This window comes from Podarcis tiliguerta (genome assembly GCF_965153285.1).
Source record: "Podarcis tiliguerta genome assembly, chromosome: 10".
In the NCBI taxonomy this organism is placed as follows: Eukaryota; Metazoa; Chordata; class Lepidosauria; order Squamata; family Lacertidae; genus Podarcis; species Podarcis tiliguerta.
In genome coordinates, this window is record NC_139543.1 from 31777368 (window position 1) to 31805323 (window position 27956).

The 27956-nt window shown below is 39.0% G+C and overlaps 1 protein-coding gene across 2 annotated transcripts in view; it reads left to right on the forward strand.

Moving 5' to 3' along the window:
- The window catches only part of TRHDE (thyrotropin releasing hormone degrading enzyme), a 192239-nt gene that overhangs the window by 82958 nt on the left and 81325 nt on the right, over nucleotides 1–27956 (forward strand). Inside the window, exons 4-6 of one of the 2 annotated variants that reach the window (XM_083399500.1) lie at nucleotides 10631–10785; nucleotides 15388–15501; nucleotides 26681–26818. In XM_083399500.1, the coding sequence (XP_083255626.1) occupies nucleotides 10631–10785; nucleotides 15388–15501; nucleotides 26681–26818 (407 nt within the window). The remainder of the gene's footprint in view (nucleotides 1–10630; nucleotides 10786–15387; nucleotides 15502–26680; nucleotides 26819–27956) is intronic. The other variant, XM_083399501.1, reaches the window with a different exon arrangement.

A 27956-nucleotide genomic window follows, 5' to 3' on the forward strand; every position in this document is an offset into this window, starting at 1 on the left:
CTGCCATCTGGTCTGTGTGAAGAGAAGCCAGAGGTCCAGCTTTTAAGCTAGGCAGGCGAATGAAGATTGCTTGCAGGTGTTACCACAACTGCCTCTGCTCAAAAGTTGGGAGAAAAGGAGGTGTCTGAAGAACCTTGGCCACACAGAGGCAAAATGAGCAACTTTCCCCACAGCTGGTCTTCCCTGCTCTACTGCAGGAAAGGAAGGTGTGGGCGAGAATTGGTTTCTCCTGCCTAAAAGCCCTTGTAGTGCCTTCGGGCAGTGAAGCACAGAAATGCATGCTCCTTGTTGAGCCCTCATGAGAAGCCAGGGGAATTGTTGCTTAAAGTCGTTGACCAGCAAGGTTTGCTCTCTGTCTGACTTTTCCTTGAGAAAAGGAACTATAGTCTGATTTGCTTCCATGTAGCTGTAGATACACTGGATCCATATCAAAGAGGACAATCCAATGTGAATTCAATTCAGAAGTAAGTCCCACCATGTTTAATGGAGTTTGCTTCCAGGGAAGAGAGCAATAGAATTGCATTGTAAAGATATCCAGATGTAAATGCTTAAAAGTATTCCATTCTTTTCCTCCCAGCTCCTGCTATTATTTCAAGATTTAAAGTCCCCTTAAACATCCCCAGGCTCTGCTAGTAGCTGAAGGAAAATGGTTGAATTCTGCTAGGTGACGAAAATATGGAATGTTAAATGAGACAGACATTAATTAGCTGTCTTTCACAAAGCAGATTTCTTTCCACTTATTGAAACAACAAAAGCAATAACAACAACAACAGTAAAGGCTGGTCATCCCACGGGCCATTCAGGCCATTCAGCATTCAGATCCCAAGAGTGTGTGGGGTTTGCCAAGCTAGGTTTCCTGTGCTAATGTGGAGAGGAAGTTCTTGTCAATACAGCAGAGGGTGGGTTTTTTGTGTGTGAATTTTTTTTTGTCTGTAAGACCACAACAGAGTTATAGCAGTGCCTTCAAAATATAATGCAGATGTGTGACTGAAATGTCACTTAGCTGCAATATTCTGAAACAGAATTTTAAATGTTTATATATCATTATTATTATTATTATTATTATTATTATTATTATTATTATGAGCTGTGGTTCGGCACTTTTCTTTTATGCTTCTTAATTCAGCTTGCCACACCCGCCACAAAAGGCCATGTCTTGCCTAAATGGTATTTTTAAATGGAAAAGTTTCACTACTTTTTAACATGTTTTTATAATATTTTTATAAGTGTGACTCCTAAAGCAATACATTCTATTTTATATTTTAACTCGGCATACTTAAATGAAAGGATGCCTGGTTTTGCTATGGAAGTCTTATATTTGTAGTCGGTTGTTAGAATTTTTGCAGTGTAGAAGTGTGCAGTGATCGGATACATGTTGTTTTTGGCTATACAGTCCTCATGCTCTACTAACTGTGGTGTTAGGAAAATAGCTGTTGGCAATTTTCCATCCTGTTGGTACACTTAGTATTTATGTTAAAAACACCGCTTTTGGGAGGGCTGCACCAAATCTCTCTCCTAAATATTTTCAGATGAGAATGCATTTCTTTACTTGATGAATGTCTTATATACCACAACTGCTGAACATTGTGCACTGTCAGTGCAACTTAGAATTGCCACAATCTGGCTTCTGCCTCCGCCTCTATATGTGTTCTGTCAGTGTCAATTCTTTGATCTAATATAGACTGAGATGGGGCAGGGAAGAGTCTGCATTAAGAACTTACAAGCAATGAAGCAGAGAGGAAATATTTATGTTGTGAGTTTTGCATTAGCTTTCCTCACTAGAAACTTTCTGAAAGATGCTTGCTCTGGCAAAACACCATGAATAAATTCCAGTTCTTTCAGGTATTGTTTCATAAGACAAAGCATTGCTTATAATTTCAGTGCTGTTTGTACATGAAATATAATTCACTGTCAGTGGAAAATTGAATTCATTTTTCAGTTCATCACTGAATGATTTGATGCTTTTTAAAAATAACTATGGACAATGAATAGGTGCTATAGAAATATATAAGGCATTTAAAAATATGCATGTCACATACTAAATAGAACAGAAAAAAGGCTTTTTAAAAATATGATGACTTAACTTTTCTTTCCATGTAGCAACTTATTTTTTCCTTCTTCACTTTCTCCCTACTCATAGTTCTTTCTTTTCTTTTCTACCCTTGGGATCTTTAAATTTTACAATGCATTAAGCATCTGTTATATCAAAAGCCATGGCACTTAATATTAAGAAATACTTTGTTGTGCAATAGGAAGCAATAAAAAGTCAACAATGAACTGCTGTATGTCAGTTATTTTTCCTCGGGGGTCTCTAACATGCATTTGACTCTGACTGAAATAATGACATACAGTTTTAGACTCAGATTGCTATCTTATCTCCACAGCCTTCCACAGTAAGGGCGAAACGAAATACGCTAACTGCAGACTTGTACAGAGAATTGGGTCTGCCCTCAACTACCTACAAAATGCTTAGGTATAAGGGCTATTTAAAGTGGGAGTGGGCCATTGAGCCCTTCCACCCAAATTGCTTTATTTACATGCTTTTATTCTGGCTGGGTTCCAGTGATAAAAAGCAGTCTTTAAAAAGTTGGTTGGGGTGGGGAAATTGTTTTCTGCCTGCCCACTCTCTCTCCATGCAGTCTTAATAGAGAATTTCCAGGACCCGAGTTCCTTCTTGGCATTGTCATGTCTAGTTCCACTGTCACATCTAGTTGTGCCCTAAAAGAGCATTTAAAAAACAAAGATTGTGTAGCCACTTTAGTCAGTTATGAATGCTAATATATGTATTTCAGTAGACAGATGTATTACAGAAAGGTGCATGCATGGTATTTTGAGTAAGTGTTATAGATTACTTCATCATTTCAGATAAGGCTATGTAAATCCCTTTCCTGAGAGCGTAAATAATCAGTACCACTGCTACCTACAAGGGATTAAAAGAAAAGAGAAGAACAGCTTCTGCTAGCTTTCCAACAAACCCATTAAATAAATGTTTGTTTTAAAACTCTGGGTTGATAATTGTTTTTAAGGATTAATATGGCTCTCTACATCTTTCCGTTTGAGGGACACTCCATATTTGTTTTCATTTTTGACAGCTGTCTTTCCTTCCCTGGTGATTTCTGTTCCACTTGTTTTTTTCCCTTGAGTCTTAACAACTGTAAGACTGTTATGTAGGATTATTTTACATTTTGAAACTTTGGGGCAGGACCTTGAGTAGCATGGCTGATCTGTGTATGCAGCCATGGAATTATGTCCTTTAATTTAGAAACTTTCCACTATACTCTCTTGTGTGATTAGTTGGAAAATACCTACAACAAACAAGTATGTGTTACATGTCTTTTTCCAGGGGGAGCTGAAGTTCTTTTGGAAAGTAAAATGCTTTCATGCTCCTGGATGGACCAGTGATCTGGCTTGGTATAAAGGCTGCTTCATAAGTTCACATTTAGGTGTTGGTTGTTGGCACCTGTCTGTTGCGAGAGAAAATGGAGTCAAACTGCTGGAGGATCACAATGCCTTCTGTGGCAACTGCTACTTGCTGTGTTGTTTTTGCTGCGTTAGCAGCCCCTAAGTGACTTTTCTGGGGTGCAATTCTGGGCAGTGTGTATGGAGATCCTGGGCTGCCCAGACAACAAGACCTCAGTAAGGTGGTCCAAAAGAAAGCAGAGCAATACAATTGGCACCAGCTTGGCTGCAGGAGTTGCTGGAAGGAGGCATACAAGGTGCCATCCAACTGTCTTAGGGACTCCACTCCGGATTTGTGTAGTGTTTGCTCCCTAGCCTTTTATTCTCCCAAATATGTTTCCAAGGTATTGGGTGTGGGTTGTTCCTCAGGCTTTACTCCTGAAGCCTTTCTCACAAATGACTATGGCTGTAAGGAAGCAGAGGTTTAGGACCACAGTTTTACTTCTCCTAGATGAGCTACCTTCACTGGTTGAGAAGCCCCACTTCATTTCCCTCTACAGCACATGGAGAAACCATCTTCTTGACTGTTGGACCTGCTCTTGGTCGCGTCCTCTCAATCCTCTGGAGTCTGTCTTTGCATGCAGGTGATAGACAACTCTCTAACTCCACTGATTCAGCGAGGGCTTAAGACCCATTGGCTACCCTCACCAGGTTTAGCTGGCAAGTCGGAAGCCATTTCTTGGGATGTGATATACCGTATTTTTCGCTCTATAGGACGCACTTTTTCTTCTCCAAAAATTAAGGGGAAATGTGTGTGCGTCCTATAGAGCGAATGCAGGCTGCGCGGCTAAGCCCAAAGCCAGAACAGGGAGACGGAGTGCTGTGCAGCACTCTGCCTCCCTGTTCTAGCTTGGGGATGGCTGCGCAAAGCCTCTGCAGGGCAGCGGGGCAAAATCTATGGTAGGGTCATATTTGGAATACTGTATACACTTCTGGTCACCATAGCCCTGTCTAAACAGTCCCACCATGAGGGATGTGCAAAGGCTTGGAAGTGATTTGATACAGAGTTGATGAGCTTTAGGCTTTGGTACAGCTAGAGAAATAAACTGGATGGTCGGGGAGGGAGCCACAGGCATCCTCTGAACCCATTTTGGTTCTTGCTGCTGCTGCTGCTGCTCTGCACTCCCAACAGGTGTTGATGGCGAGGCCTCTGCTTTAGTATCCTGTGTCTCTTGTTCGCTAACTAAATTCGTTCTGAAAGTCAGATCATGAGCAAGAGGTGATGTATTAGTTAGCAATTTCCTTTATTAAGTTGCCTAGCATATCCCATTATAAGGGAACACTTTGTAAAAGTTCACACACAAGTTCTAGTTTCCTTTAATTGCCACTTGAAGCTTTGGGGAAAGTGTGATAAATGTAAGTTGTAGATTTCTGCTTTTATAACGTAATAAAGGGATATTACAGAAAGCAAAAGAAAATTTCTCTTAAGAGACCAAGGTTTTGTCTTGTCTGATAAATGTTTTCCTTTAATGCTGGATTGTTTAGCAACCCTTGAGTTTCTCTCTCTTGTAATGTGTAGCTCAGCTTACTTGTTTGGTCAGTCTGGATTCTTGTATTTAACTGATTCTTTGAATAAGGCTGGTCCTTCTTATATGAGGCACTTCTTCTGTCTTGATGTGCTTCCACAAGAACAGAGTCAGTTCTTTTTTAACCTAAATAAAAATGCAGGAACAAAATTAGATGATTTAATTCAGATTCACAAGTTGAAAAGCTTTAACACTGGCCATGATTAAGTTTGGGCAAAATTGACAAAAGGCACTTAAAAGTATTCTTTGTGATTTCTTTGCAGCCCCACATCTTTGCAGCCCCTTTGATAACTTTCTAGAGCTAGCAAGCATTTTGATGGGAAGACTGCTAGCCTTTGAGAGGGACGCGGGTGGCGCTGTGGGTTAAACCACAGAGCCTAGGACTTGCCGATCAGAAGGTCGGTGGTTCAAATCACTGCGACGGGGTGAGCTCCTGTTGTTCGGTCCCTGCTCCTGTCAACATAGCAGTTCGAAAGCACATTAAAGTGCAACTAGATAAATAGGTACCGCTCCAGCGGGAAGGTAAACGGCGTTTCTGTGCGCTGCTCTGGTTCGCCAGAAGTGGCTTAGTCATGCTGGCCACATGACCCGAAAGCTGTACGCCGGCTCCCTCGGCCAATAAAGCGAGATGAGCGCTGCAACCCCAGAGTCGTCCGTGACTGGACCTAATAGTCAGGGGTCCCTTTACCTTTACCTGCTGGCCTTCAGTTTGCAAACCTAAAGGAGGATCCCCTTATGGCTCAGAAAGTCCCATTCCACAACTGTTGAGCTTACAGCAACAAGTTGCCCTCCCGCCTTGATCTCTCCCACTAGGTTTTAACATTTGCTGGATTTAGGAATTAGAAGGTGCTCAGGCATGCAGCCTAGCCCTCTGCCCCCCCCCCCATAACAACACAATTACTTAGCTTAAAATCTTATTATGGATTTGGATTCACCTGAAAAGGCATAATCCAAGCAGAACACAAATGCATCAGAAAGCTTTTGAGAACACAAAGAGTTGCAGAAGTAAAAAAAAAAAAAATGGAGGGGACCCAAAATATTCTAATGAGTACAGCACATATTCACTGGGCATGAAGGAGTGCTGACGTATGAGGGGAGGAGAACTGAAAACCGTGGAGAATGGAATGATGTATCCTTGGAAAAGTCATGGCTGGCTGGCTGTAATTATGCACATTTTTTCAGGTCCTGCTTTATTTTAGTTTTAAAAGTTATACCGCTTTTGCAACATCTAGGTCCCACAGCAACTTTTATACAAAATGACAACATATTTCCTCACATCATGCATAACTGTGTATCTGTTTAGTGAACATTACTAAATGTGTTTGGAGTTGCGGCTAGATCCGTTTGTAGCAATATATTTATTTGTTAAATATTATGGGTTAATTACAAGTCACAAAATTCTCCTTATTTTCATCTGTGCATTGTTATAAATTATAAATTATATTTTGTATTCAAAGCAGTTGGTGTTTCATTACTTCTTTATAAGTATAGCTTTATGAATAGTATATGCTTCAATAAGTGCACTGAGATCATATCCTTATATCAGATACTGAGTTTATGGCTGTCCTACCCTTTTTCTGAATCATCAGATATGGCTACAGTGCTGTATGAAACAATAGCATTTAGATCCCACACTGTTTATTGAAAAGGTGTCTAATTAAAATACATTTTTTTCAGTGTTAGAGTCATTTTCACATCCTTTGGATTTAATTGGTCAGCATTAAACATGACACAGAAGTGTGAACATGCTGGGAATGTGGGCTTGGGATAACATATCTTTGTTTGAGACTCTGTCCTGCCATGAGATACCCAAAATCTTCCTGATGCAGCACATGTAGATGGCGTTGAGGCATCATTCCTGGTGGGTGTAAGTTGCCCATGTCTCCATACTCTAAAGACTTGTGGTCACCACAGTCAGTCAGGTGGTGTACCCACAGCAGTGGCCAGAGGAGGAATGACCCCTGAGAGGAGGACAGAAAGAAGAAATACCTTCATCTGCAGCAAAACAAGTCTCTCCCATACTAGTTTCTACAGCCACAGCAGACTACAGCCCAAAGTTAAACATTGAGCTTTTTTACATGTTCTGGAATTATTTCTGTACATCTCTGCATCAAAATAGTTTGCTGCTATCTTGTGAGTAGGGAGCAGCCATGATATTCTAAGAAAAGCTGCAGAGTATTTTAAAGAATCCCAGTGCAAGGAATTGGACTGGACACTTTCTAAATAGGAAAATTCAAAGATAATTGCACAACAGCAGGGACTCCTGTTCGGTAGTTTACTTAGCATTTGGTTGAGCTAGGCCTGCATATGGCTCTGCGCTATGGGTCAATTAGTTATGTTTGCCCACACGGAAATTAATAGCTATATGACAGTCTGCAAGGGAATAGAGCCTCCTGGAATTCATTGCAGCTACCAAGAAAAGATTTGCCTAGAGAAAGAATCGGATAGAATTCAGTGTGTATAAATAAACTGTGACTACATGTTGACCAGGAACTGATGATAATATAGAAGCTAGTCCAGGAGTAAATTCAGTACAAGTTAGTACCGGTATTTTCTAGTATGTCTAGGGAAAGGGAAAAGGTAGATAAACAACAGCTGTGTAAGCAATAGTCATGGGGACACATGCAGAGAAGTTGCAAATGTAGGGCACACCTGCTGCAGGTAGATGTCTTGCAAGCTTTTCTGTTATGCATACTTGATAATTTCAAGGTAGGGGTGCCCAAGGGCTTTATGTAATTGACTAAGCAAATTGAAAAGGAACCACCACTTTTAAATTAGATAGCAACGAAAAGAAACTTAGATGTGAGCCCAAAGACAAATGTGAAATTAAAAAAACAGATTGTTCTTCAAATCACTTTTAAATGGCTACTGTTATACTGATAGTTTCTGTTTTGCATCATGATTATATTGGTTAAGAATAATGGGTTCTAATCATATACTGTTGCACAACTCGAATAATTATGATGCTTTAATTAAATGTTTGGAAACAAAAGATACTAGGACCTTACATACAGATTTTGCTACACAAATCATTGAATCATATCCGCATGATATTATTTTACTGGGGGGAAAATGAATTTCTAAAACCCATTTATCCAGCTGCCAAAAACAAAGTAGTTACTCCATTTGCTTTGGCACAGGGTGAATATGAAAAGCACACAGTACAACGCTAGAGCCTTTTCTCAGGACCAGCAGATACTCCAGGTGTTATAAAGACCTTCAGTGATATCCATTGTTAGTTATATGAAATCAATGGATGCATATAGCCTACGTACCCTGGAGTATAACTTAGTTGGATATACTACCTTTTATGAATAAAGTGATAGGACCACACTACCCACCAATACAGTGGTTCCTCTGGTTAAGAACTTAATTCATTCTGGAGGTCTGTTCTTAACCTGAAACTGTTCTTAACTTGAGGTACCACTTTAGCTAATGGGGCCTCCCGCTGCCGCCGTGACGCCGGAGCACAATTTCTGTTCTCATCCTGAAGCAAAGTTCTTAACCCGAGGTACTATTTCTGGGTTAGCAGAGTCTGTAACCTGAAGCGTCTGTAACCTGAGGTACCACTGTATAAGGAAATCAGTATTTTGACTGATTTCACAGAATGAACAAAATGGAAAGAAAATAATTCAAGGAGATAAAAATAAAAATTGCTTCAGTTTCCAATTAAGTAGGTTGTTGTAATGCAAACAGAAATTGTGGTTGGTCTCGGCTATGGCTGGGGTGGGGAAACTTTTCCTCCCAACAGAGTGATTCCCTGTCTCCCCATACCTGACTGGCTACTTGGATAGGTAGGTGGGGCCATGAACTCTGGTTATCAGTTTTTTCCTTTACACTCAAGCTGAACTGCAAAGGAAGATGTCAGCCTATCCAAGCAAGGCTTGAAGTGATTGCCAATCAGCTGATTGGTGGTAACTTTAAACCTGCTTGGATCAGCTGCACTCCGGAGTGCCTGACTGTAAATTCTTGGAATTTAGCCAGTTGAATTAGGACTTGAAGTCACTGCTGAGTGACACTGACTTCAAGCCCACCTTTGGCAGGGATAACCTCCATTCCAGAGTTCCTAATTTAAAAGGCACTGCACACAATACACAGTTGCCAAGAAACAATAAACTCTTATAGTTGTTCCTTTGCAGACTTGTCTTTACCACTCTTGACACCTGATGGAAACAAGCCAGATTCAGAAATCATTAAGTTGTCTTGCTTGCTGCTCTAGAAGAGAAGATTTTTTTCTGGCTAAAGTGGGCCATAACAATGCCACAACACAAATTTCAATATGCAATATCTCTACAGTGTTACAGAGTAAAACATAAGAGATAGTGGTACTAGTAAGTACCATTTTTGGAAGGCCAACTTTGACAGGTGGGTGGGACAACCCACTGAGTAGGATTTAACACAGAATGCTGTCAAGCCCATCAGCTGACATTAATAGTAATGTTAGATGATTGAGAGGTGGGTGTGAGCCAGATTGCATCCATTAAAAGGCTAAGATTGGCCTGTGAGCTGAGGCTCCCCATTCCGTCTCAAAGACGGAACTATTAATGAACAACTATTAATGACACAAGCTCTTGTCCATTTCATCAGATGAATGAAGTGTTATCCTAAACTGATTGATGTTTTCATTTTTTAATATGGTATGTATTTTTCTGTTTTATATTGTAACCTACCCACTCCGTAATCCTCGGGTGAAGAGCACTATAGGAATTGTACTAATAACAATAACTACCTATAATTAGCGTAAGGTACTGTAGGGCACTTTAGGCTGAGAAACATGAGACTGTCTCAAGGATACCCATGGAGGCATGAGCTTCAAGTCCAATATTCTAATTGTGGCTGGGCCAAATGTCATTAGTTTTGCTTCTCACCTTAAAAGTAGCAATTTCCTTTCATTGTACATATAACTGTGTGCGGGATTTCATTTATGACTTTTGTTTTCTCTCTTTGCTGCTATTTCAAATATTAAATGTTTTGAATATTAATATTTTTGCATTTGTTGATCTGAGTTTGTCCTACCTATAAAACATTTGCTCCAAAGGTTTCTATTAAAAATCACATTTAAAAAAATGAAAATTTTGGGCATGAGGACAAATGTTTAAAATTATCTTTAATACAGTATTGATAATGTTAGCTGTGAAGAGTAACTGAGTAATGCTGCACATATCTACTCAGAGGCTAGTTCCATTAAGTTCAAGGGTGCGAATGTGTGTTAATCCCACTTGTGAGTGGAGGAGTAACGTTCTGTAGAATTGGAATTTGCGGGTTCTGATTTAAGACAGTGTCTCAAGCCATTATATTACAGCTCCAACCTGATGAATAGGGATTTCCCGTTATTTTACAGTTATTTTTTATTGTTATTGTTTTGCTACCACAAACAGTGAGTGATACCAAATCCCATTCAAAGTATCTTACAGCATCTTGAGACAAGGAAAGAAATGACACTAGAAGCGTCTCTTCTAAAAGAAATAATTATTAGAGTTACTAGTGTGTTATTGCAAAGAAACATAAATTAATGTTTTTATTTGTGCAGAGTTATTTGGAGAAATAATTCTAAATATGGTTTATGGTTTTTTTTATTTACCAGGAATTTTAGATCATAATAGATCCCACAAGCGAAATAAAAGTGCATTTCATTCTGTTTCTAGATTTATTAGCTGTGCCTAAGCATCCGTATGCTGCTATGGAAAACTGGGGACTAAGTGTTTTTGTGGAGCAGAGGATACTTCTGGATCCAAGCATTTCTTCCATATCATACTTACTTGATGTCACTATGGTCATTGTGCATGAGCTATGCCATCAGGTAGGAGATAAACCTTATCACTTGTGAGCATGCTACTTAAAACTGTTGTTGTCCTTGTTTAAGTCAAAGCATTTTCCATGTTGACTGTTCTCTCAGGAAAACTCAGTTACACAGAAGGGAAACACATCAATTATGGACATTACTATGATAAACAGGCAGACATTAAGTATAGTAAACACTATAATGATAAGCATAAGAAGTTCACCAACATTCAAGAAATGGGAACCTGATCAATATTGTAACATTTCCTTCCCTTTGGTTTGATTTGTAATAGACTTTTGTCTTTATATAGTTAAGCATAGTGATGTTCTCAGGAAGTGATTAATTATAGCACCATAACTGTTTCAAGCCGAGTTTCATGTTCTTGTCAAAACTTGCAGTGACTGAAATAAATTTCATAGTCACTCTTACTCACTTACATAAACTTGGGAAGCGTTTTTTTCTTTGTTTCTGCAATGGTCCTCTGTATATGAATGATGAATATCATACTTCTGTGTTTATTGTGATTTTTAAATATACTGAAAAATATTAGTTAACCCTTTACATTGATTTCACATTCTTCCCTCTGTATTGTCTTTCTTTAATCTAAATATAACATTTTAGTAACATAAGATGAGTGCAAAAGTTAGACATGGTGTAGAGGGAACAGAAACTTCATTTCTCTCTCTTGAAACAAAGGTAATATTTGATTCTAAATGTAATTCATTCACCTTACAAACAACCCTTTCACAAATAAAGGAAATGTCCAACATTTTCCCACAATAACACTTAAATAGCACAGGAATAAAGGCTGGAATGGAGTTGTGCCAACCCTGTGAGAGAATGTAGTTTCCCCAAGGGCTGCTGTAATACCATTAGGGCATTTCTTCCCAGTTCATTAGCAGCACACCAGGCAAGGGAGATGAGATGCTACTACTATGCGGACCTAGCCAAGTAAGTCTTATTTAATAGGAAAGGGAGAGTTGGAGATCAGGCTGACTTGAGTCAGCTTGGCTTTGGAAAATGAGTATTTCCTTTGTGGGTGGAGAAATAGCCTGGCTTTATTTTTTTGAACCAATGCGATGTAAGCTAAGAGGAGGGAGTAACTCATCTCCGGTTGTCACTAGAAAGAAATCGGAAAGCAAGGCTATTGTGCTGGAGAGGAAATGTGATACCTCAATATTCTGCATTTAAGGCTCTGAGTCTTGCCAGGGAAACATATCCCACTTAAGACCTTTCTCAAAGCCCAAAATCGCATCCAATGCCAATCTTGTACCAGAAATAACTAGCCATTGTAGCATACAAATAATATCTCAAACTCACAGAGGAAATTGAATAATCTAGTATGACTTGAAAAAAAATATTGAGCTAATTGCAGATCATGAGCAGGGAATGCCATAGGAACTGAATAGATGTTGTAGATACCCTCTCACATGGAGATGTGATTTGGTGGAGCACTAAATAATCTAGAGACTAGTGTACTTTGTGGTGGTCACTGATAAAAGGCCTGCTATTATTGATACAATATTTGATCCACCAGAAGTGATTCTCATCTCTGGTTAGTCAATACTTTTATACCTGCTAATTTTTAATTCTTATGGATCTATCAGAAGTTCAGCATATATTTCTTAGTAACAAGACAGCCAAGGGGAAATCTCTTCTGTATGAATGTAATGAACTGACAGAGTTTTCCTCACCTCTGATTAACTGTAATAAGTGGATTATCCCCTCATCCGTTTTAGTTAATCTCTTCCTTCAGAAAACATCACTTGATAAGATCCATTCAAACTAAAAAGTGAGAATATTCAAATAAAAGTTCTAGAAGCTGTTCACTGTTGCTTAACTACAAATGTGAATTTTGGAAGACTATATTTTGTTCAAAATGCATCACACTGTTTCCTATTTTTACAATTTTGTTTCCATTAGGTCATGTGTTTCAAATTTAGTACTCTTATTAAAAACTGAGATTGAACATCTGTGAAGTAGGCACCTGTAAAATATAAGGAATCCTTTGCTAGTTGAAAACATTTCCAGAAGGGCTGATTATATACTCAGCATAGCTATTCATCTAATAATAGTATTTTCCCCCTTTGATTAATTTAGAATGGCTTGGATCCAAACTTCCTTCTCACTGGTGTAAAGTGAGATGGAGGGAGTCAACTTTTGCTGATTTCCCCCTGCAGTTCCTCATATACTTTGAGATGTGTTCTGCAGGCTTCTCTATAACATTGTGGCGGGATAGAGAAAGCAGGGAATTGGCGAAAATGGTCTTCTTGCCCCGGCCACCAGTGGGACTAGTTCATTGGATCAAAAGCCTTCTATGGGCAGAAGGATCTCTTGGTTTGGATCCAACCCAACTTATTTAACACCATCAACAATTTGTGCATAGAACACTGATTATATGATTCTGTGACATGAGATCATGAAGTATCCTTCTGCTTCAATTTGATAGTCTTACGGAATTTCTAAGGTGTACTGTTATAGGGCTGCGGACTGATTACTTGCAAAATATATTCTAACTAGGACTCTGATTTGGTTAATCATGTCGATTTAATCTGTTAATTGATTAAAAGTGCATAGATTTGCATATGAATGAATAGTTCTTTGGAATGGGCACCATTTATTTTTAGATGATGCAGATGTATTTCATGGTGTACAATAACTCAAAAGAGACATTCCCTTCCAATTGTAAGTGTGTGAGAAGTGTCTCTTTTTAAAGAAAAAAACATGCTACCTATGCATTTTTAAGGACTCGTATTAAAATCAATATTTTTAAATAAACCATCTAATTAATCAAGAACTCTTAAATTTGCTATGTTGCATATGGTAAAATAGATAATCAAACAATAAAAAATTGCAGTGGCTTATCTTCTTGTATTAAATGCTGGGACAGCTATCCATCCTTAGTCACCTGACACTCTAACCATTACACTACACTGGCTGTCATATGATTTTAATGTTACTAAACATTTGTGACTAGGTGAGAACAACAAACTTGAGTTTTAAAAATATGGTTTGCTTGTTCCAAAGATTTGAATATGACCACTCTACCATTGTTTGACAATGAAATGCATCCCTAACTAATTATAGGATGAGAGCACTAAGCACTGTTCTCATTTGACGCTGATCTTCAGCTCCTTCGACATGTTTTGCTTGAAGCTAACTACAACAAGATAAAAGGTTCAGCAATATTTTATGGGTTCACTTCGTTGGAAGTCGTTTCCATTAGAGGGAGTTTAAATGATCAGTGGTGATAGTAGCATACGGTTATCATGAGAAAGTCAGTGCTGTTGCAAATGCGAAATACATATCTGAATCTTAAAAAAATAAAAATAAAAATTAGAAGCAATCCTGTTGCCCTTCAGAGGGTTGCTCAGGGACCATAAGAAGTTGCAGGCCTCCTACACAGTAGGGGAAGAAAGATGTTCAATTCTGAAGGCCTACCTGCTGTTATGGTAGATGCCTCTTCTGCTTTTGTTTTTCCAGTGGCGCTCTGCCTGTTGTGAGGCCAGAAACAGGGTGCTTTGTCAACATGTTACAGGATCCTAAGCACCCTTGTTCTCCAGGCACCCTCCCAAAACAGACCTAATTTTCATTAGTCATGGTAAATTCCTTTCCATTGGAATCATTAGAATAAGTGGGGGGGGGGTTAAAAAAACAAAACAAGGTGGAGATGTGTGCATGTGTGTTTATATTTTGGTGTGCTTTCCCTTCTCCTTCAGTTGTTTCATTTTTGATATTTCAGAACTTTTTACTTGGTAGCTATCATGCCTATAAAAGCTGTTTGGAGTGAGTCACAGAGACAGCAGTCCGAAGCAATTCCAAGGAAACAGTACAGCAAGGCTCATGATAGAGAGAAGGGATAGCCTAGAAATGATCACACCAGGAACTTTTCAGTGGCTGGAGATTAAATAGCCCACTCTCCAGTTAGTGGAGGTGGAGCAATTTTAATTACACATAAGTAATTACATTAAATAATAAATCACCTGGGAGCGCCTGTTAATTGGACTACATTTGCAAGCCCTTGAAACAAGCATAGATGGTTTGCTATTCTGAAAATTCAAGAGGTTCTTTTGATACCTGGGTAGGCAAGATATTTCTGACCTTCTGTATAGTTAGTGAAAGTCAGGAACCATGCTGGAAGAAAAAAGCAAATTTTCTCTGCCCTACTTTCTGGGGCCAAAGACCACCTTGCAAAGCATGACGTAGCTTTTTCATTTCTTTCCAGTATTGCAAGATTTAAGTGCCTTTTCTTGTTGCAGCACAAATTCATTGTATACAGTCCATTGTTAGCTCTCTCTCTCCCCCCGACCATATTTTTTAAAGCAAATGTTTAATTCTGTTTCTGAGTTTCTGGTGCAGTACTTATTGAAACCTTAAAGGAGGCTTAGTAGCAAATGTCTAGGATTCAGTTATCTTACAAGCCACCTTTTTCTGCTTATAGGTGAAACCTATAGGAATCCCTTATTAAAATCTTTTGAAACAATTAAGGAAAAGGTATAAGAAGTCACCACTGAGAAATGCAGTAACTTTTCATCAACTACCTTCGGAACTTTACTTGTTGCATAAATGGAATGTGAACAAGTGATATTTTAAAACCATAGTTTTGTTCATTTCTTTTAGTGGTTTGGTGACCTTGTGACTCCAGTATGGTGGGAAGATGTGTGGCTAAAAGAAGGCTTTGCTCACTATTTTGAATTTGTTGGAACTGACTACCTGTATCCAGGCTGGAATCTGGTAAGCTGGTCCTTTTTTTCCTGTACTCTGCAAGTTACTTTGTTTTCTTGTTGTTTTGTTCATGAAAAGGAAGCTAGCATAATGGTAGAACATACATTTGCATACAGAAGGTCCCAAGTCCAATCAAGTGGACATCCCATGAAGGTGAATGTTGGAAGATTTGTGATGGTGGAAAGCAAGTCCTTATTCATGCAACACATAGTTAAACGATGGAACAAGCTCCCACTAGAGGCAGTCGTGGCTATCTATACTTGGATGGCTTTTAAAAAAAGGGTTAGACAAATCATGGAGAAGAAAGCTATCGATGGCTACTAGCCAGGATGGCTCTGCCCTACCAGCTGCTCAGTTGGAGGCTGCAATGCTTATGCTCTTCTCAGATCCTAATTGCTGTTCAGCCACTGTGAGGACAGGATGCTGGAGTAGATGAACCCTTGGCTTGTCCTAGCAGACTCTTCTTGTGTTCAATCCTTTGTAGTTCAAAGGATCTTAAGTAGTGAGGCTGGCAAATATGTTTTCTGGAGTTCTTGTAGACTCACTGTAAGTCACAACACGGACAGTGGGCTAAATGTTCCAGCCTTCCGATTTAAGTATGAGATGGCTTCACATATTTGCAGCATGCTGCCGGAGCGCTGGAGAGAAGAAGCCAAATGGTATGTGCAACCATCAGATATTCACTAAAGCGAAGTCAGTAGGTGTGAAATCAGTTGACAGGGTTCCAGCAGTGCAATATTCCTTTCACTACAAAAGAAATAAGGTCAAGTTAGTCATCAGCTTCATTGTAGAATCACCATTTTGCGGAGCTGGAAGTAGCCCTGAGGGTTATCTAGTCCAACCCCCTGCAATGCAGGAATCTCAGCTAGATCATGCATGACAGATGGCCACCCAAGCTCTGCTTAAAAACCTCCATCACCCTTCATGGAAGTCTCTTCCACTCTTGAACAACTCTTGGGGCAACCCAGCAAGATGAGTGGGGTACAAATAATAATTATTATTACTATTATTACTATTACTGTCAAAAAGTTCTTCCTGATGTTTAGTCAGGATCTCCTTGCTGGTAATGTGAAATCATTGGTAATAATAATAATAATAATAATAATAATAATAATAATAATAATAATATTTATACCCCGCCAATCTGGCTGGGTTTCCCCAGCCACTCTGGGCGACTTCCAACAGAATATTAAAATACAATAGTCTATTAAACATTAAAAGCTTCCCTAAACAGGGCTGCCTTCAGATGTCTTCTAAAAGTCTGGTAGTTGTTTTTCTCTTTGACATCTGGTGGGAGGGCGTTCCACAGGGTGGGGACCACTACCAAGAAGGCCCTCTGCCTGGTTCCCTGTAACTTGGCTTCTCGCAGTGAGGGAACTGCCAAAAGGCCCTCGGCGCTGGACCTCAGTGTCCTGGGCAGAATGATGGGGGAGGAGATGCTCCTTCAGGTATACCGGACCGAGACTGTTTAGGGCTTTAAAGGTCAGCACCAACACTTTGAATTGTGCTCGGAAACGTACTAAGAGCCAATGAAGGTCTTTCAGGACTGGTGTTATGTGGTCTCGGCGGCTGCTCTCAGTCACCAGTCTAGCTGCCGCATTCTGGATTAGTTGTAGTTTCCGGGTCACCTTTTGAGGGTCCATGCTAAGTTAAGTAACTGTTGCCTTTGCATTCAAGAGCATAAATGGTAATTACAGAACAACATTTTATGTGATTCTTAACACTATTACATTTAACTTCCCATAATAATATAAATGGGCTCCTTAAAGCCTTGTGGTTCTCAGAGTGCCAAGTGATTCTATTTCCAGAATAGCAGCAGTGTTTGAAAAAAAATATTGTTTCACCTTAAAGACTAACAAATTTGGCTTATGTCACAACTGATTTGAGTTTATTTAATATATAACATTTGTCATATGGTAATAAGATGTTTTTTGTAGTACTTCCCTTGGGAAAATATTGTTTGTACCGTTCTTGTAAGAATATTTGTGCACAGGTATTACAGCTTAATATTTTTTGTTAAAATGTGACAGATTTATCCTTTTATTTTTTTAGTTTAAAAATTCACTATGAAAAATGCAAAGTAACCCTTTATCAAAGCTGACATCTGTTTTTCAAATGTAAATTTTTTTGATTCACCTAAGCACTAATTATAATGTTTATTATTCTTAAAGATTTTCCTTTCAAAAACACATCTTGAATTACAATAAAGTCATTCTAATTATAAATGCAATGGAATCTAGCAGCTCTTGTTGATTTTACCATAGTAAAATGTCATAGATTACGTTGGTCATATTCTGGATTTTATCTTTGCTGTACCAGAGTCATTTGTTCTGCTCATAATCACTTTAACAAAAACAGAATCATTTTGCCTTAGAAGCTGTCTTGCAAAGTAAGCATATTTGAAAATTATTAGATGATTTTGATATTCATTGCTAAGTAAATTATGTTTCCCTCATCTTGAGCTCTAATCTAACAGGCCAATGCAGGAGAGAGAGAAAACTTGCTCAGTGTCCAGATGTGTTGAGCAAGGTGAAAATGAGAAGATGTGGTATTCAGATTAAAATGGGCATGAGGCAGAATTATGTGCTTGAACAAGAAATTGTCACTGAAAATAGAAATAAATATAACATTAATAGATAAAATTATTATGAGTAGGTATAATTGAAATTTGTATTCTGATGGCCCAAGAAGACGGTGACACTAAATGTTAGATACTTTGTGGTGAACAGAATAATTCTGAAGTTGGAGATTGCACCTCAAAAAGATATTGTTGGGGGGGGGGGGAGTTTCAGAAAAGGGCAATCAAAATGATTCAAGGGTAAAATAAAACAAAACGGCAGAAATAAAATCTCAAGATTTAAAACGTTTGGGCTAAAAGATTGCTGAAAAGCCCTAAAACCTCTCCCAATACATATGCTTCAGGCCTTCAGCAAATGTTTCAATCCAATCAGCACTTGCACACCCATAGGCAGACAATGTCCAGTAAGAATATTTAATAGCAGAAAATAAACAAATAAACCAACCATAGCCTTTCACAGCAAAGCATGCAAACTCAGGAGGACAAAGGAATACAATATAACTCAGCAAATTTTGGCTGGGGAAAAAAAATAGTGTCTTCCCTATTTTAAGCCTGGTTCAACTCAGTTTCCAGGTCTTAATGGATAAGAGTTCCCTAGCTCTGAAGCCTATCATCTTTCAGATACAAGTCACAGATCCTCATAGGGTGACCAGAGATCCTGTACCTGTAACAGTGCAGAACTTGTGTGTGACAAGTTACTTCTGTTGAAATTCTCTTTTCTGCACAACTATTAAAGATGCAGAAGCCCTGGCCCCGTTCTCACCTGGCCACCCTAAAGCAATATCTCTCATTGCCTCCTATTTGTGAAATATTATATTGATTTACACACCTTTGTCTTCAGGTTTATTGTATTGCCATTCATCTTCTGACCTCAGGTCTTATATGCTTCCTTCTACCTTGGTTCTTATTTTCAGCAGTTCAGTTGAAACTGAACTTTCAGTTCCTTTCAGCTCCTTTCTCACAGAAGCTAATTTTGTTTTAGGTTTCATACATTTCCATTTGGCAGCCTGCTGTTTCACAGTATCACTTTCCTTGCAAAACATTTTCTAACATATTTCTAGATGCAGAAAACTGCATCCAGATCTCTCTATCTGTTACTGTGATTTCCTTTAAAATATCCTCCTCCTCCTCCTCATCATTATTATTTTGAAGGATGAAGGGTATCCTCAGATATCGATTGAGATAGTTCAGGCACTGCTAGATGATTTCTGTTAATGTTTTCATGAAAGAGAAATATTATCAATATTAACCCGAATGATTCAGCTGTGTGGAAGTGATGTGTGAACAGAACGCACAGTCCTGTGGTAACATTTCTCTTCTTGTGGTTTAACCAGTATTCCAACGTTTGCAATTCTTAACCCTCCAGAACTTGCAGCTGTAGGTGTATATTTTCCTTAACCACAGACGGTTGATCTTCTAAAGTAGCATCTCCTTTGTTGGAGAGTAGGAAAAAATTATTTGTTATGATCCCACATATCAGTTTTTATGGGATATGTGTAACATTTCAGGAAACTACTTTGATACATGGTAGTTCAAAATTCAAGCCACGGTTTCTAACAATTGATAATGGGACCTCTTTGTTCTAAAGTCTGAGAAATCATATATGAAGTATCCTCATTCTTTCGATCATGTTTTTCTTAAAAAAACCAAATTTTGATAATACAGAATATGGATTGAGCTATATGCATATCCAGAAATTGTCAACAGCTTCCAATGGTTCCTACTTTTGAGTAGGTGGAGTTGACACACTCTCTGTCCTTGAATGTCTATATTAGTAGAATGGGGGCGGGGGAGAGACTTTGACAAAAGCAATTGCTGGTGAGTGATTTTCCTTTTCATCCATAAAATACAAAGTGTCAAATGCTTTAGCAGTCACTACCTCACTCAGCGCTGAGAAAGCATTTCACAGGGCTGAATGGCCTTCTCCCTTTCATTCACTTTATAAAAGTTTGGCTTTGCTGATAACTTTATTGGATGAGTCAAGGCAGAGTACATCAGTGATGGCAGTCACACTGAATTTTTCTCTTTCCCTGTTGGAGAAAGCTACTCTTTTTCCATATCTGTCTTCCTTTAAAAGAAAAAAAGAGAGAGTAATGCTCATAGTTTCTGGAGATATGTGTTTTGATCAAACACCTCTATCACATATCTGCAGGAACTATGAGCATAATATTTTTTCTTAAAGGGAGACAAATATGAGAGAGACAGAGCAGCTGCCTTCTAAATACACTGCGTGGAGGAAGGAGAATTCAGTGTGACTGCCATCGTTGATATACTCTGCCTTGACTCATCCAATAAAGTTGCTAGCAAAGCCAAACTTTTAATCAAAGATTAAGCGCAGAGCTCCAGTAGTCATGCAACTATCCTTCATCTTTCCTTAAGTGATCCACAGTGATCCATCACAGTATAGTACGCCATGGTCTAGATGATTCTGTCATTTCTTCTGGAAACTGAAACTAGCTTAATACTGAAATATCTGCATATCATTTTCCTTTTATAAAACCTGTGCTTAAGCAGGCTTGTTTAAGCATAAAAATAAATATTAATGGAAAATCATTAAACTAAAGTTCATTAAACTAAATACTCAGAGTATCTCAAAGTGCACAGCTCAAGATCCTGATGAATGGTCTCAATTGCTGATTTCCTCCATGGGCAGGATTAAAATAAAGAAGAAGGCGGCTGTGATTAGACTTGTGCATATCTTTGACTTAAATTGCCTGCTAAAACATTTATCTTCTTCAGTAAAATGTTCTGATACTTTCTGAGACTCGCAAGACAGATCAGGAAGGAAGTATTAAAAGTTCTGGAAGTAGACTTAAGACATCGAAAGTCTTGGTTTATTTCATTATTATTTTTGCATATTATATTGGAGCTGTAGTCTGCTTGATCCTTCTAGACCAGCACACATATCATGCTGTCTCAGCATGGAGAGAAACATGACTTCATTTTCTCACTTTCCTTTCAAAAATACTTTCATCTCTCTCTCCTTGGTTAAGGGCTTCAAATAATCTAAAAATGAAGCTTTTAATTAATACCACATGGAATTTGACATCTTCCAGCAATCATGCACTGAAATAAGCCTCTAGTGTTATTTTTCTGTTGCAGTCCTTGAAAGAAAGCTTTCTGTGTTGAACCAGAGACGAAATTCATTTGCAGCTGAATATGACAAGAAACATATAAGCAAGCTTAGAGCCAAAACAGTGGCTAGCTTACAGTTCTTAAGGTCAGTCACCTTGTCCACATGATCCAGTAAGCCAAACCATGTCTTGTTGAGAACTCACAAAGAAACATTGGGTATGGCTGATGGTTAGCAAGGAGAGAGCTTAAACATGGATCCTGCATTGGACAACACAGGGGTCAGCAACCTTTTTCAGCAGGGGGCCAGTTCACTGTCCCTCAGAGCTTGTGGGGGGCCAGACTATATTTTGGAAAGAAAGAAAAAATGAACAAATTCCTATGCCCCACAAATAACCCAGAGATACATTTTAAATAAAAGGACACATTCTACTCATGTAAAAACATGCTGATTCCCAGACCCTCCGCGGGCCAGATTTAGAAGGTGATTGGGCTGGATCTGGACCCCAGGCCTTAGTTTGCCTACCCATGCACTACCCATGCACTAAGCCATACTGTGCTGTAGCAGTAAAAATGACCAGGGATCAGCAAAGCAGCTGCCGGCCCCATTCCGGAGGCTACATACTTGTATGGACTCACTAAACCATAGTTCAGCTTACCATTTTGTGCAAACCAGACCATTATCTTTGCAGCTGTGAAAGTTTTTCTTTTTTAGAAAAGAATCCTAGAAATTACTTTCCAATTATGAATATTTATTCTAAAAAGACACTTGTTGTTTTGCCCCTTTTACGCCTTGATTTTTGAGGGGCTGTGTTTTGTTTATACTTGTGAGGCATGATGGATGCTGGGTTGTTTAGAAGGACCCTCCTCTCTGCCCAGTCTGTGTTGGGGAGGAACTGGGACACCGACAACATGGATTATAGTACAGTGGTCCCTCGGGTTAAGAACTTAATTTGTTCCGGAGGTCCGTTCTTAACCTGAAACTGTTCTTAACCTGAAGCACCACTTTAGCTAATGGGGCCTCCTGCTGCCGCCGTGCCACCAGAGCACAATTTCTGTTCTCATCTGGAAGCAAAGTTCTTAACCGAGGTACTATTTCTGGGTTAGCAGAGTCTGTAACCTGAAGCGTCTGTAACCTGAAGTGTATGTAACCCAAGATACCACTGTATAGAATCACCAAAGGAGGGTGGGGAAAATAAAAAAAGACATTTAAACGTGTGGGGAGAGGTCCAGTGCAATGGAAGCAACATGTGCACAGCGTTGCCCTCTCCTTTGGAATGAATGGGGAAACTCAGGTGTGATGTGATGGACAGCTTCATGTGGACACTGGAGCATCTTTGAGATACTTTTATAATGGGGTTTCTTTAGTGTATCTTGCAATAGTAAATAAAAGACCCCCAAGACACAGAGTCAAGACCCTGTAACAAACCCAGATGCCAGTCCTAACACAAAAGTTTCAATGAACACAAATTTAGCACCAGAAATGGCAATATTTAGAAACAAGTAAAAGAACATTTCAACTCAGGAGGACTCTCTGTACTTGACTTTAAAGTGGTCATCCTTAAGCAGAAGAATTTCAGTGGGAGGAAAGAGAACCAGAATGAATCAGAATTTGTTAGGGAAATTAAGTTTTAATACCTGTGGGCATGAATTGAGGTTATAGATTTATCACACTCCTATGTGTTAATTAGTTACCATTTCCAGGATGTTTCATGGTATGAAACCTTGTGCCATAATGCCGCAAGACTTGTTGTTGTTCTAGATTGGGATGAATGAGTTTGGGAAAGGAATGTGAGCCTTAGATGGCAGAAGGTGCAGCTTACAAAAACATTGGATGAATAACAGAGATGGAAATCATTTCAACCTGAGATGTTATAGTTTATATAGACCACTCTTCCCTTTTTGCTTTGTCTGCTCTATAGAATTATAGGGAGCTATATCTTGTAAATATTTGTATAATAGTAAACTGCTGTGAGTCACCCAGAATGTTAAGGAGTGTCCATAGTCCTGGGATGAACCTGGCATGTCTTAGTTCTAATAGTGGCCCACTTCACCAAAATGGCTTGGGATGTTAATATCTGCCTTATGTTTTATAAGAAATATAATATATAAATATATTAAATAACCACACCCATTTTTCAGCAAGACTGGCTCAAATATTATGAGCATCAATGAGTTTTTAAATAGCTATGAGGATGGAGGAAGAAAGCTAAAAGTTGCTGTTGCAAATAAGTACTCTTAGAATCACATAGGTCAGGCATAGGCAAACTCGGCCCTCCAGCTGTTTTGGGACTACAACTCCCATTATCCCTAGCCAACAGGACCAGTGGTCAGGGATGATGGGAGCTGTAGTCCCAAAACATCTGGAGGGCCGAGTTTGCCCATGCCTGACATAGGCAGTCCCCACTGTCGTTTTTTGCGCTGAACATTACAGGCAGAAAATTCCTGGGTTTTAATTTTAATTTAAAGTGGAGAAGATTCTACTTTCGCTCTCATAGGCATAAAATATATAAAGAAATTCAGACAGCATATATAACCCTTTCCTATTCCTCTGCCTAATAAAACATATTTTAGAAATGCTAAAGCATTTTGCCAGAGATATGATTTAGAGAATGGAATGACCTTATTAAGTGTTATTCACACAGGTCTCTTAATCTGTGAACCATATGAATGCCTATACCAGAACAAAGAGGTTCTGTTAACATTCAGGCCTTTGATCTCTTATGTACACTAATTATCAGTTATGACTTACATTGTGCTGTTCCTTTTGTTCTCTTGTTGGATGCAATTCACTTTCTCTCCCACACTTAAATTCTTTTGTCCTGCTATCTCATATTATGTTTGGGAAACTTTTTTTTTTTTAATGTGGCTGGTTCAAGTATTGCATCATTGTCATGCTAACTACCTTAAGCTTTTGTTTATGTCTCAATAAGTATTATAAAATTCATACAGTGACTGCTAAATTACATTATCTTTATCATGGTAGATAGGTATATACAATTCCCTGAAGCTGGGGTAGGGAGGCGAGGAGAAGGAACAGATCATTTCCAGTGAATCAGGCACAGTAACTGAATGAACTTTATGTGGAGAATCTTTCCATGTATATTTTCCCTTTATTTCATTTAACAATTATAAACAAACATTGTCACTCTTTTCTGCCAATCTTATGTCCCCAGTTATTTAACTGCTGCTGTTTTGTTTTCTGTTATATAAGGCTGTATACTGTAAATTACTGTGCCCTCCCCCCCCCCAAAAAAAAACTCCCAGGAACAAGGATGTGCAAAATTTATATGTTCTCATTAGCTTTCCCAAAATCTATGATAAAATTGGTAGTTGTCTAAAAATAAACTACAGTTGCCCAAGCATTGATCTCAAGTTAGGTCCATTTATTTCAGGAGGTCTATGCTGAGTAAAAATTAGTTGATACCTAAATAAAAAAAATTCCTTCCAGTAGCACCTTAGAGACCAACTACTTTTGTTATTGGTAGGAGCTTTCGTGTGCACACTTTTTCAGATACAGTTCTTCAGATACGGTTAATACCTGTGAGACTGCTCTCCAATATTTACAGTGTCTGATCAATGGACCACCGATGGGAAATCATAAGGTATCAAATAGTGGTCCCTTTTCGCTTATTAAGAGGATGGTTTGGTCTGGTTTGAATAACATTCTAAGCTGAACCTTGACCGCATGAACATGCTGGGTCTGGAGAGGAGCCAGTAGCTGCCAATCCTTTTCCGCTGTGCAGTGCTGAGTTAAACCAAGGTTAGCTTTCCCTTCACATGCTTGTGTGGTCTTGCTAAGCCAAGGTTTTGCTATTTATGTCATGAAAGCTGGGCCATTGCGGAAAAGGCACCAACATCCTAGAAATGGAAGGGGTTCTTCTGAATTGAGTAATTTCATGATTTTTGTTTTCCTTCTTAAGGAATTCTGATAATCTTTACTCCCAGGTTGGCTTACACACCAGTATTTTTAGGGCCTAAAAGCCAATAGAAACTGAAAAACAACATTAATATGTACTCTTGCTTTCAAAATACCTGATTTTAATGTTGCAAGGCAAATTTACCAACCTTTCAATAGTTTTCAAGGTATTGAAAACTCTACCAACCTTTCAATAGTTTTCAAGGTAGATTTTGAGGACATATATATTCAGCATAGGTAAATTAAACAATCTCTTCCTAAATACACCTATTCTCTTCCTTCTGCATTTAAATTTAATATTCTATTAATAGCTCCATCCTCTTTGAGGATAACCTATTTTTGTTCAAATATTCTGCAGTCAAGGCAAGTAACAAGCTGTTGCACATTTATTCCAAGTCCAATCTGATGTGCCTAGTTTCTAAACCCCATGTGTGTGTTCAATGGTTAGATCTAGTTTTTCAGTAGTTTAAATATGTAATAATACCTTCCATGTACTCTAATGCATTTTCACATAAAAGTTGACTTCCAGATGGAGCAGGAGTGGAACAGCTTTTCAGCTGATTCACAATATAATTTAAATTAGCTCACTGATAGCCATAACATTTCCATATGTAGAATTACATGAATTGTTATTTCATCTGTCTGTTATATATCTTTACAAAAATGCAAAACACCCAGAAAAGTGATATATCAGTAGGTCGATGTCAGTGCAAAAATGTGTGCAGTGTAGATAAACGTGAAACCGTAATTTCATGACAATGTACACAGTAAGGCTAGTCAGTACTTTTAACTCATATATGTATGATTTGAAAACCGGGGATAAGGCAGCTCATGAACACCAAAAAGGAAGTACAACACTAGAAAGCATGCTTTCTGCGAAGCATTTTATTCTCTGGAGTTCCTGAAAGTGTTGCATAGAACGAGCCATGCTCATGACTGTTTCTGAGAATAACCGCACACCCATCGGAGGTGGGCGCCATTTGTGGCCCTGCATATGCCACCCCCGATCTTCTGGGTGACATGCTGGGTTGCGAGCTGGCCCACCTTCCCAGCACTGTGGAGGGCTGGGGGTTCCCGCCAAACCCCTATTCAAATAAGCCAATCTGTGGTGCTGCTGGGGGTGTGGCCACAGGAGCGGACCAAGAGTGAGAAGGCTTCACTCAGGTCCACTCACTCGGTTTAAATAGAGGGCGGAGATTCATTGCTCTTGGTCCGTCGCCTGGAGGGGCAGGGGTTTTCACATAGGCATGCAAAGAGTGCACCGCCTCTTATTCTCCATGGCGTGTGTTGTTGGTGGTGGTGTTGTTTTGCGCTAGCTGCTGCTATTTGTGCTTAGAAATAGATAAACATCTAGCATGCAGTTATTATGGTGCTGCATTTCATAATATTCCTTTCCTTCAAAGGGCTCTGGATACCGTTCTGCAAATGTGGAGATCCTGTTTGAGCAACTGTTTCACTGTTCATTCTCCAGATGAGCTGCCGGCTGATAAATCCACATAATATCAGAATGCATAAAGGAATGTGTGAAACTGCTATCTTCACAGTTTCAGATTTTTATCTGTGCAACTGCAAATCTCTCTGTAATTGCCAATGTACGAATGTATTTTGTTGTATTTCAGGAGAAGCAGAGGTTCCTGACAGATGTTTTACATGAAGTAATGCTGCTTGATGGCCTGGCTAGCTCACACCCGGTGTCACAGGAAGTGCAGCAAGCCACAGACATTGACAGAGTCTTTGACTGGATCGCGTATAAAAAGGTGGGAGCAGAACAAAAGTCATTTTTGTTGGATTTTGGGGGGTATTTATCATCTCACATACTATTATTTCCATAGCTTGGAGTTGCTACACTTTAATTGCATGGTGATGTGGGCTTTTGATTCTTCCACAGCAAGGAAAAGGCTATATTTGGCAAATTCTGTTCATTATTCTCCCTTATAACCAGTTCCAAAAGTGGAGGCAATCAGTCCACTGTCCATTTTAAAAAACTGATTTTGTGTCAGGCTGGCCATGTGTCCTGAATCAACTACAGATATACAATTCTTCACATGGCAGTTTGCAGAAGCTGATTTATAAATTTCATTTATAAATGCATTTTTAAAATGTCATCAGTTTATTAGTTTAATATTCTGCCTTTCTCCCAGTGCAGTACCCAAGGCAGTTCACAGCATAAATTACAACAGATACAACTAAAAGCACAAATAAATGCATTTTTTTTAAAAAAAGAAATAAGTTATCATATTTAAAACAGCACTGAAAGCACTTTAAACCATTTTAAAAGTGTGCATGCACATAGTACAACACCCATCGTAAGAATAAGATCCAGTAGCATTAGCCAGTTAGTGGCCAAAGGCTTCAAAGGAATATTTGAAACCAGATTGCAGAAGATTAAATGCCTTTTCACTTTAACGATAGTGTATTTTACTTAAATAATGGGTAATATCCATTGATAGCAGCCTAAAAATATCTAATTTTCAACGTGAAATAGAAATGCATTTATTAATGCTATTTTTAAAACAAAACACAAGGATCACACTCCTGGAACACGGAGTTATGTGAAGAAGAGAAGAGTTTGGATTTGATACCCCGCCTTTCACTCCCCTTCAGGAGTCTCAAAGCGGCTAACAATCTCCTTTCCCTTCCTCCCCCACAACAAACACTCTGTGAGGTGAGTGGGGCTGAGAGACTTCAAAGAAGTTTGACTGGCCCAAGGTCACCCAGCAGCTGCATGTGGAGGAGCGGAGACGCGAACCCGGTTCACCAGATTAAGTGACTACTGCTCTTAACCACTACACCACACTGGCTCATATGCAGTTAACTGTGCAGTTATGAAGGATAGATTGTGGTCATTATTCTTATTCCACAGTTCTGGCCCATCAGGTTCATATATTTTTAGCC